At 44.3% G+C, this 19,577-nt stretch overlaps 1 protein-coding gene across 5 annotated transcripts in view; it reads right to left on the reverse strand.

The window, feature by feature from the left end:
- Positions 1-1,909: 1,909 nt before the first annotated feature.
- kif26ab (kinesin family member 26Ab) overlaps positions 1,910-19,577 on the reverse strand; it is an 82,275-nt gene continuing 64,607 nt past the window's right edge. For all 5 annotated transcript variants that reach the window (XM_050061704.1, XM_050061705.1, XM_050061706.1 and 2 more), the window contains 11 exons: positions 16,080-16,292; positions 14,971-15,064; positions 14,102-14,364; positions 13,047-13,230; positions 11,773-11,932; positions 11,251-11,413; positions 7,098-10,368; positions 6,254-6,447; positions 5,269-5,292; positions 4,114-4,264; positions 1,910-4,010 (listed from right to left, as the gene is read on the reverse strand). In XM_050061704.1, the coding sequence (XP_049917661.1) occupies positions 3,829-4,010; positions 4,114-4,264; positions 5,269-5,292; positions 6,254-6,447; positions 7,098-10,368; positions 11,251-11,413; positions 11,773-11,932; positions 13,047-13,230; positions 14,102-14,364; positions 14,971-15,064; positions 16,080-16,292 (4,899 nt within the window). In that variant the 3' untranslated portion in view covers positions 1,910-3,828. The remainder of the gene's footprint in view (positions 4,011-4,113; positions 4,265-5,268; positions 5,293-6,253; positions 6,448-7,097; positions 10,369-11,250; positions 11,414-11,772; positions 11,933-13,046; positions 13,231-14,101; positions 14,365-14,970; positions 15,065-16,079; positions 16,293-19,577) is intronic.

Consider the following 19,577-nt stretch of genomic DNA (forward strand, 5'->3'; position numbering starts at 1 on the left):
ATACCTTGATGTTTTTAGCCAGTTTCTAGTCATTTTTCTTATAAATATAGTTAATGGTTGACTTAGAATTGGAGTCAGAATTATTGCTGAGGACGTGTGTAGACCTTTTTTTTTATTTTGTGCAACAAAATTAATTTAAAATGTGGCCTAATTGTTACATTTTGTCTGATGCCTACACCACCATATCGCCTTCTGTGTTATTGTATGTTCTAACTAACTAATGGAATTCTATAAAGATAGAAAATCAGCATGCATCACCACTACAGTGTGTCAGACAGAGGTGAAAGAGGGGGTGGCCTCTGGGGCTCCAGTCCCAATTTTTTTTTCTCAAAAGCTCTGAATCTTTTAGGTTTTTGAAATATCATCCACTTTGTGTCATTCAGATTAGAGCCCTCAGTCTCAGCCGAAGCCCCACAGGTCCTGGAAAGCCCAACAGGTGGGAATGTGTGCTGATCTGTGGGGTCGGGTGGGGCTTGGACTGTGGACAAAAAAAAATCTTGCATTTTATAACATAAACAAATAAATTTTAAAAATGGAGCACCAAGTGTATCCCAGGCATTAGAAATTATAATGATAATCTCAGACAGGCCAGGTTCAGGCTTTCACTTACATCAGTCAGTTTGGTTCCGACTGTAATTTTTTTGGCCTGTTGAGAACTCTAATACAGAAAATGACATATGCCCATGCTGTTTATCCTACTATGCTATTCACTGAAGAATGTAATATCACTGAGTAAATTTTCTTCTGTTGGTATAACATTAAATTTAGACTATTGAAGACCATACTTGACACTGTTGGAGACCCTTTGCATTTAGAACAGCTCATGTTATTATGGCATGGATTCAAATGTGTTCACAAAATTCCTGCCCTACCAAAGTTATGTCACTTAAACATAGTGACATGAGACAATGTATGCCTCTTTTAAGGTAGTGAGTGAAAATTAGTATTGCTCAACATGTGTTGTTTTATGGTTTCTGATTGATGAAGCCAGTTGGGGAAGAATTAGATGCAAAACAGGATGTAAGCTCTACAGGATGACTGTTTTCCCTTGGCAATTTTAATGGTTTCCCAAATAAAGTACAGATTTTTAGGTATTCAATCATTTCAAATGGCTTGAAAAATTGTGCATATTGTTGCCGTAGATGGGAAAAAATTCTCCCATACGGCACAACTTGGCTTTTTGATCTTCCATCTCCCACACCACTTGTGCTCAGATTTCATTACTGCCTACGTCACTTACCTTAGAAGGTCAAGGGGCACAGTGCACCATTAGGACGTCCACACTCTCGCTAGCACGTTAGCAGTTGTGTCAGTACAACAGGAGATATTGCTTTAGCAGAAGTCAACACATCTCCATCCATAGGGCGAAAGGATGGATGTTCACGCAAAACTTCATTCAACTTATAAAATGGGAAAGTAGAGCATTAGCCCCTTGTCACCGACATAACCATCATAGCCAGCAGTGATGTTGTTGTTCTTGTCAGGGATGCTTCAGGATGCATTAGCATTTACACTTCAAAAGATAAGTGGTCAAATGCATCTAAGATCACCTCAGCAAATGGTTTGAGTGATCGCATCACAATGCTTCCTGGTGGTTGTTACACTTGTCCACTGTCAACTTGTGATCTGATCTGATCTGATCACTCAACTCACTTTTGTGGCTCAGGTTGTGAATGAGACAATTACTGAAAAAAATATGAAAGAGCAAGTGGACTGGTCATATGATTGTTTGTAGAGAGAGTGAAGTTAAGCTGACAAAAATGTAAATGGTCGGATTTCCCAACAAGATTGCAGACTTACAGAAACAATGCTTTCAGCCTTTTCTTCTCTGCAATGGCGTGTGAATAAACAATCCCATGAATATCAAATATGTGAACTGTGGAAAAACATCCAACTCTGAATCATCAGTAAGAAGAAACATTTTATTCACAGGTACTGTAAAAGTAAAACACAAGCTGCCGTATCATACATTTATACACAGGGTTTGAAAATCCTATACAAAAACAAAGATATTCGAAAATATGAGTTTTGATATGAAATATGACCTCACATATAATAATTTCTTGGAAAAAAGGTCTTGGTTTGGTAATAGTTATTTAATTTATGAGCCTAACCCCACATTAGTGAAAACTGAAGTTATTGTAAAAAATTAGAATGGTAAAAATGGAGTAGAAATCATCCTTAAAAATGATTAAAAAATCTCATGCAGCATCTTCAGAGAGGGCCTGAGAGAGTACATCTTTGTAAAAGAAAGAACACAAAGTCAAATTTGTCACAGATATAGAAATCAAACATACCAAAATACAACAAAGCCTGTTTGTTTTTCATCACAATCATTTTCAGCGATCATCTTTGTTCTCTCTGTGTCAGCCGTTTGATTCATAACAAGCACATTCTGGCAGCTACAAAGAGCTGATATCATGATTGATTTTCCTAAACAATGTCCCGATCATTTGCTCTTACTCACTGCATCATCTCACAGGAAACTAACAATTCTTGAGTCCTTGTTTGAGACACTGGATCAACTTTGTTAATAATAATAAAAAAAAAAAAAAAAAAGTACAGGGGGCAATAGGGGCCAAACTGTGTTGCTGCCCTAACGTCAGCATTGAGGTTGTTACAGTGGTTGCAGTAAATGTATTGGAATGCATAGAGCCGAGGCTTGGTAGCGCTTGAAAGAGTATTTTCTAAGAGGCTTGTGCTATCTCATCTGTGCCTCTTTGTTTTACAGTGTATAGATAGCACCCAGTTCAAGCCCATTTGGAGAGAAACTGGGCTCACTGATGAGCGCTGCTATCAGTGTACCCACTCATAATGCTATCCTCATAGGCTAGTGTAGGGAAGGTTAAGTCTCTCAGGGTTGCATGACCACATACTGTATTGAGGCACCGGAGAGAATGGCTGAACCAAGAATAATCACTCACTATCCATCACAGTGGCCCTCTGATTGATATGTTTTGGCATAATCTCTCATTTTCAGTGAGATAAACACGGGCGAGCACAGCTTGAACGAGCCCTCCATTCCCCCCTGACATAACTGCTGCTCTACCTTAGTGCATCCACTGAGACCCATTTTGATCAAGGCAACTGGAGGGAAAAACATTCACTCAGCCCTGCTAGCTTTCACAGGCCAGCTGGCGGGCGATGAGTGACAACAGCAAATGCAGTCCTTGATGAGATAACATAGTCCAGTTTGAAAATCTAGAAAACTACAGAACCAGAGAGTTAACATAAGGCGCAAGAGGTTGAAAGAACATGGATAAAATGCTGACTGAGGTTTGAAACAAGAGAAAAGGCAAAGTCTGGGAGCGCAATAACATTAGCTTATTGCTTTTTCTTTTTTCCGCTTTATTTTTTTCCCGTTAAAGGATATTTGTACACACCACATAATCATATAAATACACTATACAATGCAATATAAAATATTTTTTCTTAAAAGCAATATGTTCAGGGTTTGCTTAGGTACGCTAAGGATACCTGCACCATATGAAAAATAATGACTCAAAGCAAAACAATACAAAAGGCACTTCCAGGTGTTGTTCATTGACTCTTGAGTTAAGTGATGGCCACTGCTTTGCCATTACAGGCAACAGCGTTTGTGCTCACGTTTCATTTCTCTGTCACGTCCCAGACAACGAGGCACTGTAGCTGGGTGGTTAAGATTTCCTCTGTTTTCATGCAAAGATCCACTCATCGTCGTCGTCATCATCATCTCATCTCCGTCACTAGTTGTTCTTCATTCCAGTGATAACTATAGACTGACTGCTACATTTCATCATCCCTTGTTTTCTCACTTCCTCATTTCTCGACCTCGACTTGCTTTTGTCCTCACACTTCGACTTCACGCAGTCCCTCCTGAGCACCAGATTTTGGCATGCTGATGTCAAAGCAGGTCACCATCATGACACGGGACTTGCATAGATTGACACAGAACTCCAGCTCCTCTGTGGCCTGCGCCAACGCCTCCAGGTACTCCGGAGACTCCTTATCCAAATTCTGGTCCACCTCAACTGTCATAGACAAGAAATCAATGTTTGGTGACATGGTTTTTCTCTACAGATCTGAAAACGGAAACATCAACTCACAGTAAAAGAACATTTAGCAGTTACTTACACTCTCCCATCCACTTGCTGGGGTCCATCATCAGTCTCGCCTTGGTGTCCTCCAGCTCCTCCAACAACACCTCATACTTTGCCCTCAGTTCCTTGACTTGCTGTTGCCTTCTCTCCAGCATCTTCAGCTTACTGTTGAAATACAGCAGCCCCTGAGAGAAAACGAGAGGGTATTAAATACAGTTGCCTCAAGAGCTCAGTTGACTTAAGAAGCAGGAAGTAAAAAGTCAACAAGAAGTTCAAACGGGCACAGCATAAAGTAGGAAAACTGCCAGTTACAGTCAGTCTTAAAGGTAGTTGGTAACTTCAGTCACAATCACTGCTCATGAACTGTGGTCAAACTGTTGAACTAGGCAGCGATGATCAAATATGAACCAAATTTCTGTTACTGCATTACCTATTTCTCACCGCAGATGTTTTCAGAAATGTATTTTAGTGCACTGTTTAGCTGTAAAATGAGAAAGTTGGTCCAGTTGGTGGGAGGTTTTTGGTGCATTGCTCAACTATTTCCAACATGGTGGCCAGGTCACAAACGTTCTCATTTTACAGCTAAATAGTACACTAAAATATCTGAGGTGAGAAATAGGCAATGCAGAAACAGAATCTTGATTCATATTTGATCAACGCCGTCTACGTAGACAGTTTGACTGCAGTTCACAAGCAGTGATTATCATTTACAGCTGTGTTAGAGACTGATTGGTTGTCTTTGATGCGATGCGGTAGATTCTAGTGAATGCCATTACAGGCAGTAAGAAGAGGAGGGGGGACATGATTTTTTTTACAGACCATCTGTCTCATGTGCTTCATTCAGATTATAGTGATAGTTTAAGCAAATATGATGTAAAATTATTTTCATTTAAGTTACCAACAGTAGCTTTAAAGCTAAAATAGAAAACCCTTTGGCTGCCATCTTAACTAAAAGTCATGTTTTATAACCATGACCCCAAAGACTACACTGATTTTTTTTTTTCTATAAAGTAGCCAATTACAATAAAATAAAAAGAATTTTGCTCTAAATGTGAGAATTGTTCAGGTTAAGTAATGTCAAAATGTTTCCTCCACCGTGTGCTGAATTATGAAAATGCTTGTGTAACTACTGTAATACACCTTGTGCTGCTAACAATGAAACCTCATTTACCATTACAAATTAGCTCACCTTGTCAACATCCTGGAATGGTTGCTGAAAAATAGAGGGAAGAAGATGAAACAAGTTAGCGTGTTAAATGAGACAGAATATTATATGACTAGCATATCATATAGTGTGTGAACAGTGTGTTAATATACTGTAGACAATAGCTACTGATGCAGATGCACACGATTCCAATGCTAATTTTAAAATAGTGAGGGAAAGTCACGAAAAGCAAATTTGTCATTCAGGCAGTGATGTCAAGGAGAGAAAAATTAAAGATCTTTTTTTCCTAATTGAAAGTAAATCAAACCACCATCCAACTGATTTAATATCTTCTCTTAACAAATCCCTGTCTGGCTGCGCCGAACTTGTGGGAGCAGTTAATGATCCACAGAAAGGAGGCAGCTATAAAAAGCGATCAGGCGGCCAGTGATGAGTGCTAGCGGTGAGCTGATTTGGGCTTATGCTGGGTGCCCCTGCATTCATCACACATTCCCTGACCAGTCTTCTCACGCCATCTCCTTTTTCACACATACACACACACACATGCGCACGCACATACACACACACACACCTCACCAGCACTATCGTCAGCAGAACGCAGTCATCATCACTTATATCCAAACCAATTAACCCTCGTCAGTAATTGCCTCCTGAACTCTTGACATTCCTGAGGAACGCTGCCAAAATACCAAGCTCTGGGAATTTGAACGTAGACATTTTAACTCTGGGATTTGCCACTGAGCTGACTGAAGGTCAGACGTCTGAGACATGTTATTACTGTCTTGTTCTTTAAAAAGAAACTGGGAAGAAAGGAGCTAAGACATTCCCACAACACAAGTCAATGCGACACATCTTGAGCATGCACACCATCAATGTCACACATGCAAAATATTGCTGAGGCTTAGCGACAAGGATTCACAAGACTTTGACCCAGACATAACATCATTTTAAACAAGTACAGCAAGTTGTACCAGCATGTAGAACAAGTCCACAGTGACCCTCTGCTCACCTCTGTGGTTTCCTCCTGACGCCGCCTCTGGAGCCGCTCCACATCGTCGATCTCATACACCTTGATCTCAAAAGGCTCCTTCAGAGGTCCTGACATCGGAGGCAAGTCCACCCACTGGCCTGCTGTGCCTACCTTCTTCCCCAGGGAAGAGGAGTCTGGGAGGGGTGCCGGGATAAGCCGCCTTCTCTGGAAACCTACAAAGCATTGCATATGGTCAAATAGGCACCAGTTGTGTTGTTGACATACAGTGGTAGCATTTGCTGGGATTTAGGAGTAAATATGTATGAGCCTCACTCTGAGATGTAAAGTGATGCAAGGCTTTACACCGAGTTGTGGTGATTGCATATTTATAAGGGTTTCATGGGTTGCTATTCTGTATCTACACAGCCCGAATAAATTCAAAAGGTTGGTTTAACACACATGAATTTAAATTGTTATATATACAAGGTTACAAAAAACCTGAACCAGGTCGCTGCTGCTCCTGTTCCACTCATCTTATTTGATCATCACATAGTTGGAAGTTGTCTTGTTTGAAACATTCATTATCATTTTCCCATGCACTGTAGGTATGAATAATGTATTCTGCTGATTCAGGAGAAGAAAAAATCCAATGAAACACCAATTCGTGAATGTAATAAGAATGGATTCATAAAGTTAGAGCCGCTATATGGCTAATTTCCTTGGAGAGAGCATTCATTTCTGGATGCTATTTCATTTGTGCAGCTTCACAGGCACGCACTGTTTGATAGCTCTCACATACACTGCTATTACCAAGTTTGATATGTGTGAATATTACCTGTCCCTGCATTGTGTAAAATCCCAAAACCCCAAATTAGTTTCTCACCATTTGCTCTCTTCTTGGGATACTTGGAGCTCCTTGTTCTGCCTGAAGATGACATGCCGCTCTCGCTCATGGAGTCATGGGCAGAGGAAGCGCTGCCCGTGGCCTCGCTGTCACGGATCATGCTTTCATATCCGCTGCTGCCACCACTGTGGTAGAACAGAGCTGTGCGGCCCATAGCTGGAGGCAGCTCCCCGCTCAACACACTGCTGTTGTCGCTGCCATGGCCACTGCTGTAGCGCTGAGGCCGCCTGGGTGCTGTAATTTTGCTGTACGGAGAAGGCAACATGGCCGTGGGGGATTTGTCATCACTCACGTTCACCCCGCTGTCATTCCCGCTATCAGAATCGCCTGAACCTCTCATGTGTTTGCCTGATATGTTGCCTGTTGCCAATTCGCTCACACGGCTGTTGGCAGCCCTCATGGCCTGCTTCGTGCCCATGATAGTTCCTCTCCCGGGCTTACTGCTGACAGCAGCAGTTGTTCGAGGAGCTGACGTCCGTCCTGATGGAGGGAGGTTGGCATTGGTATTTCTGGTCACTGGGGCGGCCAAAGATTTGGTGGAGGAGCTTAGGCCCTTGGAGTTGTTGACTGACAGTGACCGTGCCTTACTACCATTGACTGCTCCTAATGCTCTGGGATTTGCAGAGGCTTTTACTTGACCAGGTTTGCTAAGACTTCCTCCACTGGTGGGTGATGGGCAGGTAGCTATAGGAGAGCTGGATGAATTAGGAATACCAAATCTAGGAATGGACTTGCTGGATTTGCTACTGCTGCTGCCCAGACTTGTCCCACTATTCTCCCTACTAAGCGCAGCTCTGGAACCCGATAAGGACAGGCTTTCACACCTTTCTAGGGACATCTGACTGCCATAATGCTGCCCAGCCTCTCCTCTAGGCCCTCTGGCCTTCAGGCTGGAGGTAACTTTGGCTGTGTTGAGGCTGGAGGTCTTGAAACTAGTAGAGTCCACTCTGTGACGTACCTCGAGCTCATCCTCCGATACAGCTGCCCTTACTCCAGAGGCCCTTCCTGCTTCCCCATATGCTGACTTTAAGGCACTTTGGGGCAGCAGGATCTTAGTTTTATGGTCAAGACTGGACTTTCTCACTGGAGGAGGGGGAGGTGAGGTGCAACCAGGTTTGGGAAGGTTGCTCGCTTTTTGTGAGTTAGCCTTGTTGTTTTTCCCCAGGGAGGAGTATTTAAGGCTTGTGGTAGATGCAACAGTATCTTGGGTTATCTTGTAGTCAGTGGAGGAATGGATGACTGGTACTGTTCCCAGGGTGGTGGCACCTCGTCTCAGCTGAGGCATTTTGCTAGGTGGATTCTTACTGGCTGACTTCTCACAGCCGTCGACCACCCTCTGGGATGAGGTAGACCCCTGCACCTTGGGTGGGCGAGGTACGCTGTTGCTGGATGTTTTGCAGGAGGTGATGCCACTGGGGGGATTTCGGAGAAATTTGCTGGTGCTGCTGGAGTCGGAAAACTGAGGCTCTGGGTGGTTGTCAACGCGCTGCCAAGGATCGCCCTGCTTCGCCTCTTGCCTTGGTGGCTCTCTGCTGCTGCTGCTGCTACTGCTACTACTATGAGAGATGGATGAGGTAGGTTTAATCTTCCTGGGAAGGCTGGAGTGGACAATGGAGGGGCTCTGTGGGAGTTGGGAGGAGCTAAGCGAGTGAGCTTTAGTTATTTTAGATGTGAATCTGAGGGAGCCTTTGGCTGATTCCGGAGATGGGGGGCACTTTGTCAAGGATAATTTGCTTGAGGCGGCACTATCACTGTCTAGTTCAGAAAAACCAAATCCACTGTCATTTAGGGAGTTCTTGGCATCTCTAGGGGAGGACACACAATGGAACATATCCAGGGAGTCAAAGTAAAAGGCAGCCTCTGGTCCCATGTGTTTGGCCTGTGGAAGGAAGACATCTGTGGAGTGAGCCCCTTCGCTCTCCAAGGTGCAGACACTAACCTCACTCAGCCACGAGCTGATAGATGAACCCCTGCTATCTATACACTCCATTGCTCCTTCCTGGAGGGGTGTGACCACTGCGATGTTCACCTCTGATCCTCCAAGGGTTGACGTGTAGGCATCAAATTCATCATTGATGCTGCTGATGATGCTGACAGGTCGGGAACCAGAGGCCAAGGCCTGAAGGGAGCAGTCACTGTTAAAGCTGATAATGCTGGATGGCCGACCCTTATCTACAATACTGCCTATAGACAGCTCCTCCACTACGGTGAACACCAGCTCATCCTCTCCATTCAGCTCCACAGGCTGCTGCAAGGTGACAGTAGCTCTAAGGATGTCCCGATCCAGACATCTCTCCCTCAAGGCCGAGCGCACCTGGCACACCTCCACCGGTGCTCTGAGCAGAGGGGAGGTGTAAGGATCTCTCCTTTTCACAGCTTGGTGGCTCATTCCTACAGGAGGCATCCTGGTGCTGGATCTTTCCTCATTGTCAGTATTTTCCTTGCTGGAGTCTCTCTGTTGTGCAGGAGGTGGGGCTGGTTTGGGCAAAGCTTTCTTGTTGAAGTACACCTTCTCCCTCACCACAGGCTCAGAATTAGGCCCTGAAGCAGTTGTTAGTTTGTTAATGCTAACTCTGCTTTCTGGAACCAACGCTTTCTCACCATCAGCACTGGTTCTGCACACATTTTGAACACTGTCTGATGCCATTTCTGCAGGTGTGCATTGCATCTTGGTATTGTCCAGTTTAGATTTTGTGTTGGGACTGCAGGACGGTTGTGTGGCAACAGATTTGGGGGATTGTTTGGGTGAGATGCCCTCTTGGGTGTAAGAAATATTTGCTACAGTCTTTGGTGAAACAGAGCCTTGGCTCTCCTTAGATTTGTCGGCCTTGGGACTAGCCTGGCCTCGCTTGCCCTCCCCAACAAAGGCTGTGGGCTCTTCACTGCCATCTATACACTCCAGCCTCTCCTGCAGCTCAGCAAATGTGTTGCATTTAAAGAACTGGTCTCTGTCCAGAGGGCCCTCTTTTGCAGGCTTCTTCCTGTTCAGGGAGGGTATGATTGGAACAAAGGCAGGTGGGCCTTCATTGTCACTAAGCTCCCTGTCTGAGATCGCAGTTCCCCCAGGGCCCACGTAAATGACAGTGTCACAAGACTGTTCGCTACTGGAGGAGTAGTCTGGGTCACTGAGCATGGTGGGCAGGTCTGGGTCCAAGGCTGTTGTCCGAGGGTGGAACGGCCTGAGGTGGGGTGGCCGACGGATCCTCCCTTCCTCACAGGAACTTTCCCCTCCAGATGAACTGGATGCATACTGCAAAGCAGAGATAAAGCAGAGGAGAAATTGGTCTTTTAGGCTTTAAAAATGATCTCATTAGGTGATGACAGTAATGTGATTCTATCTTATTACAATATTAATGTAGCAATCTTTCTTACAAAACCATTTTATTCCTTGTAATTCATAGCAGATTCATTTCTTAACAATTTCATCGTGAAATCAATCTCAGGGCAACTATTAATTCCTGTGACATTACCAGTCGATATTTATCTAAAGGTTAAAAGTGCACATCAATAGTCACACAGAAATTAATGTCAATAATATAAATTGCTGTATGTGGACTGCATTATAATCATGCCAGACTGGGACCAATACCAAATAAATACATGCTGTCATTCCACCTAATTATCTGGAGCATATATTTCCCTAATCCGAAGGAATGCATTACACACTTCCTTGGGCAATGGTATTGATTACATGATTATGTGTTGAGGAGCCGAGAAAAACTAGCTCTGAGTTACTGCACTAATAATCTTTCATTTGCAGAAGCATTCACACATTCATTTGCTTAATAGCTCCAAAATTACAGGAGGAAGAAAGATTTAGGGACGTGAGTCGTGGCATGAAATATGATGAATGCAATTAAAGTTGCACACGCACATTAGGAATGTAATTGGTCTGATAGCAACACTTAAATATAATGTTAAATAACAATTACTCTGCATTTATAAACATAAGCGGCATTAAATGGAGCACAGTTATTGTAGGGATCATTACTTAGAAGTATTACGATTTGAGATGCTAAATGCCTAACTTGTAAAAATGTACCCACTGGGTTTTCATACATTACTTATTTATCAGTTTATCACTACATATGTTTCACCATATTTACCAGTGCTAATCTGTTTATTAGTGTACCTTAGTCTTCTTCTTCCTCATGCGGTGGATGCGAGATGCCAGCTGGATGGTGGTGAGTGAGTCAGCATAGTTGGCGGGGGAATCAGAGATGTGGGCGATCATGGTGGTTCTGCAGTTGATGTTGCCAAGGGACTCCCTCAACAACATTGTCAGTTTGCTGTCCCTAAAGGGTGCATTTACACTGTTATTAGCTCGCATGGCGCAGTAATATTTCAAAAAGACAATAAAGGTAGCTGACTTGATTTTCAGGAGGAGCCATTTTGAATTCTCTGAGCTGACAAATACTCCTGTGACGAGTCATTACTCTTTTAATACCTGAGCAACTTAAATATAATCTTGTGCAACGCCGGTGAAAGCTATTATATGAGGCTAACTAAACACACTAAATAAACAGTCACACAGCAGAGCTGCAAGGCTGACGACACATGCAGCAACTTGCCTGAAACTATTACTTATAGATACAACTTTACAGAAGCTTAAACACAGTAAAAGAGACTGTAAAACTAATGGCGGTTTTCTTACCTGTAAGGAACATGTTTTGCTCCATTTGCTAAAGCCATGATGACATTTCCCAGTGCGTTTAGAGAAAGACACAAGCCTCCCCCTCCGTCTCTGCTTTTACTCAAGATCTTTTCACAGCTCCCGAGGTCGATGAGGTGCAGCCTGCTCCGTCCGCCTGACACTGTGCCAACGACAGAAGAAGAACCAGGTGAGCGCAGCGCAGACACTCCCTCTCTGAAGTCAGCTGCTCACGCACAGTGCCATGATGACAGGAGTGGCACAGCTCAGCCCAGACTAGACCGGTGACTGTCAGAGCTGTCTGATTTATTTATGAGTAAGATTCTCACACTGAAGTGATTCAAATTGCAGCCTGGCTGGTAAACTCCCACCAGATGTGTAATTCACAGTAACAAGGAGGCGCACATACAGTCCCCTTTTTCTGATTTAAAATACAGCGAGAGGGAATTGGCTGTCATTGTAAAAATCACAGGGCTACATTTTGTTATGTGGGCGACTGATGTAATTGCTACTGCAGCAGCAAGACATTAAACTCCTGTCAGCAAGGCTTCAAATCTTCATTCACTCTCGACCAAAGCACAATACATGTATACAAACACATTTCTTTCTTGCAGTGGCCACAACCAATTCATCCATAAACATTGAAAATAAGGGACTTGTCTGATGCTCCATTCATTCTTGTAGTGCAATTTTCTACCACCTAGCCCACACACAAAAACATCTTATGATTATTCAGTGTGAAAGAGAGGTCACCGTTGAATAGCTATAATTAGGTGAGAAAGTGTTCAAATAAATAGTACCGCAGTTAAAGTCATTTCAACACATATGCTAGACTATGTGTGAAAGTGCTGTGAAATTGAACAATGACCACATTAGTTTATTGCAGTGGTTCTCAACCAGGGGTCCAGGGACCACAGGGGGCCCTTGAGGGAGTTCCAGGAGTCCCCAGAAAAATGGGGAATTATGATCCCAATGTAATTAAGAGTCATAAGAGTGAGTATTCAGATCATGGGTTTCCTTTCCTCCACGTTTATCTCTGCAACTGTGTATGACAGCTATAGAATTCTGGTCTACACATATCTAGCAGCAAATTTGTATCAGATGGAGGCCCCTGAAGCAAATCTGATCAAACAGGGGTCCTTAACCTAATGTGTATAATTCTAGAGATCCTTGACATAAAGCAACCTGAGAACCAGTGGTTTATTGCATAAAATGTGAGGTGTCAACTTGTTGGAACACTTCCAGAGCTGTAGATGTGGTAATGTTATGGTACTAACTTCCTCCCTTGCCACTCTTCTCCATGCGGTACTGGTAAATGTGCAGAGTGAACAGCATGTGGGAGTTGCGCCGCTCCTCCTCATCTACATTAGGTCTGCTGGTGCTGCGTGCGGCAATGGCTGCATCCAGGAAGAGGGCGGCTTTCTCAGCTGTTGGGGCACGTAGCTCACTCTGATTCTGGAGCTGTGGGGGCGGGAGGAGACAGAGAGCAGGGTTAGGGCAAGCAACAGAGACCACATAGGGCTTGAGAAAGAGGACAGATGTGAAAAGGATACCGGAGAAGAGAGGGGAGCCAGTTAATTGGACCCCGGTACACTTTTCTTGCCCATTAGATTGGGTCTCGGGGGCGATTAAAACAGCAGATATGCACACAGAGGGAGGAGGATTAGGAGAGGTAATTGTGGAGCAGGAGGCAGGGGCACTACACTCACCATGGATGTGATGATGGTGGTGGTGAGATACAGCACGACAGGAGGGGAAAAGGAGGAGACAGAAGAGAGAGAGAAGGTGGGGGGCATCATGAAGGAAGCCCACACGTGGCTATTGAGAGGAAGAGCAAGAAGGCGCTTCACAGAATAGCACAGCCTTTGAAGTCAGAGTCCATGCAGATCCCCCAAAAACAACATCTGACAGCAACACCTGTGAGTGCCTTCAAACCTACAGTGTTCCACCATCCCCCCAAAAACACTTCTATTGTGCTGCAGAGGGCTAGCGCTAACACACGGGTAATAGATGCTGATGGATGCTGACAGCAGAGTCAATACAAAGGTAAGAAGAAAGCCATCAATACCACAGATGGGTTTGGTGGAAATATAAAGCAAGGATTTGAGAGGCGGCTAGGATAGAGCGAGGCGGACCGGCAAGTCCTGAGAGATAGAAAGCACACACACATACACACACATATGCACTCACTAGAAAAAGTCAAACATCTTTTGGAGAGGAAGAGGTGGATCATAGACAGAAAAAGATCAATACTCAGACAGACTAAGACTGTATAACCCACAGAGAGAATGAAAGGATCAGCCAACAAAGAAGGATTCGAGAGGCTTCTCACCTGAGTGCCACAGATGGGATCCTCTCTCAGGTGGATGCCGGGGGACTGGCCCTCCTGCAGGCTGCCTGTGGACACCTCAGACAGCAAGTCCTTCAGCTCCTCATCTTTCCCAAAAATTTCCACCGCAGACACTCGGACAGAGAAGCGTGTGCCCGTCTTCTCCTTGCGCTCATTGATGAGCTTGAAGAGCCAGGAAATGGCACAGGGCACAATGCCTAGGCTCTGAGTGGAGCTGTCCTTGCCAATCATGGTGTATGTCTTGCCTGGGGATGTGTGAAAGAGAGAGGGGGATGGAAATGGAAATATTGCCTTGTGTCTGAAAGGCGGCTACACTCACTTTATGTTCAAACTAAAATTACTCCTTTCATCAAGCTGTCTGGAACCAGCAGAACGTTGGGAGACGAATCGACACTGACATTGGCTATTTCCTGATGGTTATTGTGTTTAACAACTGCTGATGAAAATGAAATTAATAGTAGTTGATGTGGGGCTTTGGAGGTAATATCCAGTATGTGCAAAATAAAAAGAAAGCTAATCCAAGGACCCATTCCAGAAGCAGTAATTCGGTGGAGAATTATACCTGGTGGAAACAGCAGCAAGAAGAGAGCAAGCCCTTCAGCCTAAGAGCACTGCCCAGGCCAATTACTAAGATTTTAATTACAGGCTGAGCCCTGAAGCTTGGATGCAGCAGTTCACCCCCCCTCCTAGACTCACTCCCCATTCCTTTCCTCCAATCTCCCATTCCTTGACTTACCCCAGTGCACCGCTAAGCCAATTGTGGACATCAAGTGCAGCTAACAAAGAGCAATGAGAGTTTTCTTTAGCTAACAAAGGCTCTCGTCTAATCTCTTGCCAGTGGAGGAGCTTACCGAGCTTGACTTGGCCAAAGCAGAAGATGCAGCCGTCTGCACCGTTCACCACAGACTGGATGACCTCAGCTACTGTCCCTGAGCACACCTCAGCCTGTGTAAAAGAAAAATCACACAGAGACCCTCACAGTCAATTTACAATTCAGCCACATCCAAGAAATACCATCAAACAGGCATACTGAGAACAATGAATCCAAAACGATATCCTATAAAACTAAACAGTTATTTGGCATCGGTTGCACCCAAATCGCATTAATGGCGTCGGTATTTTTCATCACTCAGGAGTATGTGCGTTTATGTGTGTTTGTGTGTGCTGCAACGTGTGGCTCATTTTTGCAATCTGTTTCAACATGGGTCCTCTGGGGCAAGGCTTCTGCAACAGAGGCTCTTTCCCCATACATCACACTGCAAACAAGGCCTCTAACAGCAGAACAGCTTGCTGTTACTGTTAGCCACCAGCAGTGCTGTCCCAGCGGCACAATCTAGCAGCTTGGCCTCGGCTCTGCAGCAGCAACATTTAGGCTTTAGTTATCAGCAGCTTACTTAGGAAAATACTTGGTCCAAGTAGGTGGTCTGATAGAAAAACTAAGGCTCTCATCACTGTGGAGACACAATACTCTCTCATCTGCTCTCTTAGCTATTTACAGTTTACTGCACCAGGGGAAATGCATCAAATACTTGACCTCAGATTTCTGTCTCTATCTCTCTCTAAGATTTAAGCTGTGGAGAGAGCAAAACAGGTCTCCTCCCAAGTTAGTATATCGTAAACATGTATCTGACCTTTGTCTTTTGATCTCGGTGGGTATGCCTGCTCTGGGCTGCAGAGTGCCGAGGTTAGATATAGCTGTTCTATGAAAGGAGAGGTTAGATATAACCGCAGTGGATTCAAATCATTCCCCAGAGGGCTTAAAAGGCCCAGCTGTTAGGCCCACACTGGTAAGAATGCCCTCTGACCCAAGACAGGCATTTTTCCTCTAAGCCCCTGGCCACACCCTGCCAGCATGAAGACATCCCTTTGCCCTTGAGAGGCTGAATTCCCACTCGACATCTTAAAAAAACACACACATGCAGGAACACACACACAGTACATATCTCCTGCTGTCCCTTACTTGTGAGGCATCCTGGGTAAAAACAGCATCGAAGGCGAATATCTTTGGGACGGCCACGGTGGCAGATCTCCTGTGTCCTGAACTGGAGTGTGGGCTGGATGCGGGATCGTAGAGGGTCAGCTGCTTCTTCCTGCTGTCCACTTTCAAGAAAGACTGAGACTCTGAGGAGTCTGCAGTCTCCAGAGACGGACAGATACGCATCATCACTTTCACCTAAATCACAGAGTGAGACAGAAAAAAAAGGTGGATTAAAAAGTGAGAAAGCATAACTCATAAAAAATGTGCAGACGGACTCAGCAGAGAGATGTAAGAATGCATTTTTCAGGTTCAGCACAGAGAAGGAAAAAATACAGACCAAGCTTAACATCTTTCACTTACAGTTCACTGGCAGAGGAAAGAAATGTTTGGTAGGCTCTCTGAACATAGGTTATAGGTATTCAAACTGAGAGCATGGCTCAGCGTTGTGCATTAACATCACATCCACTATGTCAGAGGTGATGGACATCGACGGTTGCCATGGAAACACTCAATCTCACATTGACTGGTGAGCCTGATGGGTCAACACATTGCCTAATGGTGTCAGTGAAAGGCAGCAAGGTGCGTATTGAAAGTCACAGCAGAAAATGGTGGAAATTAATGTGTGTGAAGCGCCACGCTGGGGGATTATCCCTCTAGCAGGGTTGTTTTTCTGGACCAGGAGCAGCTCACCAGCATGGGAGTGCAGAAGCATATGGCCCCCCTCCTATCCAGCCTACTCACTCTTCCTCCTTCTCCCCTCCCTCCTCCCCTATGATGCCTGGAAAATGGCAGCTCCACATTAAGAAGCCTGAAACCCACCCTGTTGCACTCTGAAGCTTGATATTCATAAAGTGAGCTTACAGTCTTAACGCATTCCACAGGTCATGGTACAGCTTTTCATGCCCGCACTGCACGCTAAATAAGATGGTGACTTATATCATAGGGTGTTGATTCACCACTGCTCTGACAAGCCCATTCATGTCTAATGTTATTGCCGTGGTTACAGGAGTCTGCCTGTTATAAATAGTGGCACCCAGGACTGTAGTCAAGACCAACTTGATGGAGTCCAGCAAGTCAGAGTCAAGATCAAGTCCAAAGGCCGTAGAGACCAAGTCAAGACCGAGTCCAGAGAAAAATAAGTCCAGTTCAATACTATAACAGGCAATAGTGTATTTTTTCATTGCTAATATAGTGATTAAGAAGTTAGGATTGATAGAAATAATCCGTCTATATACAAAACTGATCTTAACTTTACATTTGACTTTGTGTTTCCTTTTTTAACGAACCGCTCACAAATTCTTTGTGGCTAGTGAAACCAAATTTAATTATGGTGGAATTTATGGACATTTGGCCATCTAACATTAGCTGTGGAAACTAGCTAGTGGCTGGCAGTAAGTGGTGTTACTGTTAGCAGTCTCTAGCAGGAAGTGCTGAGCTCAGAGCTAGCGTTGCTTGCGAAATTGGCGCAATGCCAGAAAGAAGAGGCGGGAGGAGGGGTAGCCATTTGCACAAATCGTCTTGGTAGAATCAGGCAACATTCTGAACAGCTGATCCCGAAGAACAAGCTGACTAGTTCTCAGTAGCTGAGTCTGAGCCCAACACCCTTTCCCACCAAAATTAGCGTGCGAGTGCAAGTTTTTTTTTTTAAATATGGGGAAACCTGTTAAAAAATAGATGGTAGACTGCTTTTCCATTGCCATCACTCGATGAGTATGTCAAGTTCGACGTCACCAACAATCCAGAAAACAGGTTAGCAAACATTAGAAAGCAGCATGGAGGCCTGTGAAAATATTACGGTGGTTACTTCTTTTTTGCATCACTTACTTATTCAGTCTCTCTTCCTAACTCAGTGCTGACTAAATTTTGGACGATGCTCAAGCGCTGCTTAGATTGAAAAAAACCCCCAGTATTTTGTGGCAGCTGGTCTTTGCATGGCACTTGCAAAAGGGTCTACCTGGGTGTTGTATTTCCATCACTGCCAGTCGAAGCCGATCAGAGCCAGAGCCAATAAATACCAGTAACTACTGAAGAGTCATTTGTTCCAGGACCAAATGCCTCGTGTTAGTGGGTGTTAGTGGGGTTTTTTTAGTCCAGTGAGAAAGGGACTCAAAACTATTCAGAGTCCAACTAGGCATGAGATCAAGACATGTGCAAGACTTCCAAAAAATACGGACCAGACTCAAGTACTACGGTCCTAGTGGTAGCTCTTCGAAAGCAAGCACGAAAAAAATTCACCATTATCTTGCCTCTACCGTGCTGTACAGATGTACTGCATGTGGTTTGTGTGGGTGTGGTCATGCTTGTGCATGTCAGGCTATATGACACCCTCTTTTACAACCACCTTCTATTGTAATTCTGACAGCTCTTTATTGCCTTGCAATCTGTTGGTCAGAAATACACCTCTACGTATATCTCCAAAGGCAGTGCAGAAATCTATCCATGACTGACAGGAGATATAAACGGCTCTTGGGATATGTATAGCAGTCTTTTGAGTCCCTGCCAGCTCCCTGAGTGTTTAGTGTTACGCCTATAGCATTATATCAACAGAACAGTCTCTATATCCTACATGTGATAGGGAACTCAATCCTGAGCCATTTCAAAGCTTCTTGAAAAAGTTCCTATGATGCCTCTCAGGCATTGAAATAAAAGCCTTAAAATATAGCAAACTCCCTTCCCTTTTTGACAGAGGACTGTTTCACTCAGCATGGGACTCCACCGTCTTCACGCCTACACAAAAGGCCCATTCTTCCCACGACTAATGTATAAATATTGCTGTAAACCCAGGCTCCAGCACTCTGAAACAAACAACGTCACCCCTTTCTTTCAGTGAGTGAATTCATCTTGCATTCTGCAGGCCAAGTGCAAACTCTCTTTGTGCTCCGCAGGGGGCTGTTATCGTGACTGACGAGTGCATATGTTGGGTAAATTACATTTGCTATGACATTTAAACTGGGCTTCTACATATGACTGCTGAGTCTCTGTCTACCAGACAGAGGCTAGTAGGCGAGCTAATGTCTCAGTTTTATTTATGTTGGCAGAGATCAGATACTGGAGGCCACGGAGGATTGGCTACAGTATTTTCACACCTCGGACTCTGTGCTAATGGTCCTGTTTCCCTGTCCCTTGATCCCCCACAAAATCCATTAGTGAGGCTTGGCATTTCTCCATCCACTCAACTGTCTATGCCTGAAAGAACTGTGTCTAGGTCAAAAGTGGAAAAGTGGAAGTGACCCACATACGGTTGATGGAAACGAGACATTCACCAAAGTCTCAGGTTGAATAGAAAACAGACGCAGGCAAAATCAATCCCGGGTAGGCTACTGGAAATGTTATTGCAACTAGGACTCCACAAGTGAAAGAGACAGGGACAAAGAATCAAGGTAAGCACATTGATGTATTTGCTTTAAATAAGAAAACCTAAAAGTCTGGCCTGATAGGTTTGGAACAGTGTCATAAATCTTGATTTCCCCTTTAAATCCA

The sequence above is a fragment of the Epinephelus moara genome, chromosome 14 (genome assembly GCF_006386435.1).
Source record: "Epinephelus moara isolate mb chromosome 14, YSFRI_EMoa_1.0, whole genome shotgun sequence".
NCBI lineage: Eukaryota > Metazoa > Chordata > Actinopteri > Perciformes > Serranidae > Epinephelus > Epinephelus moara.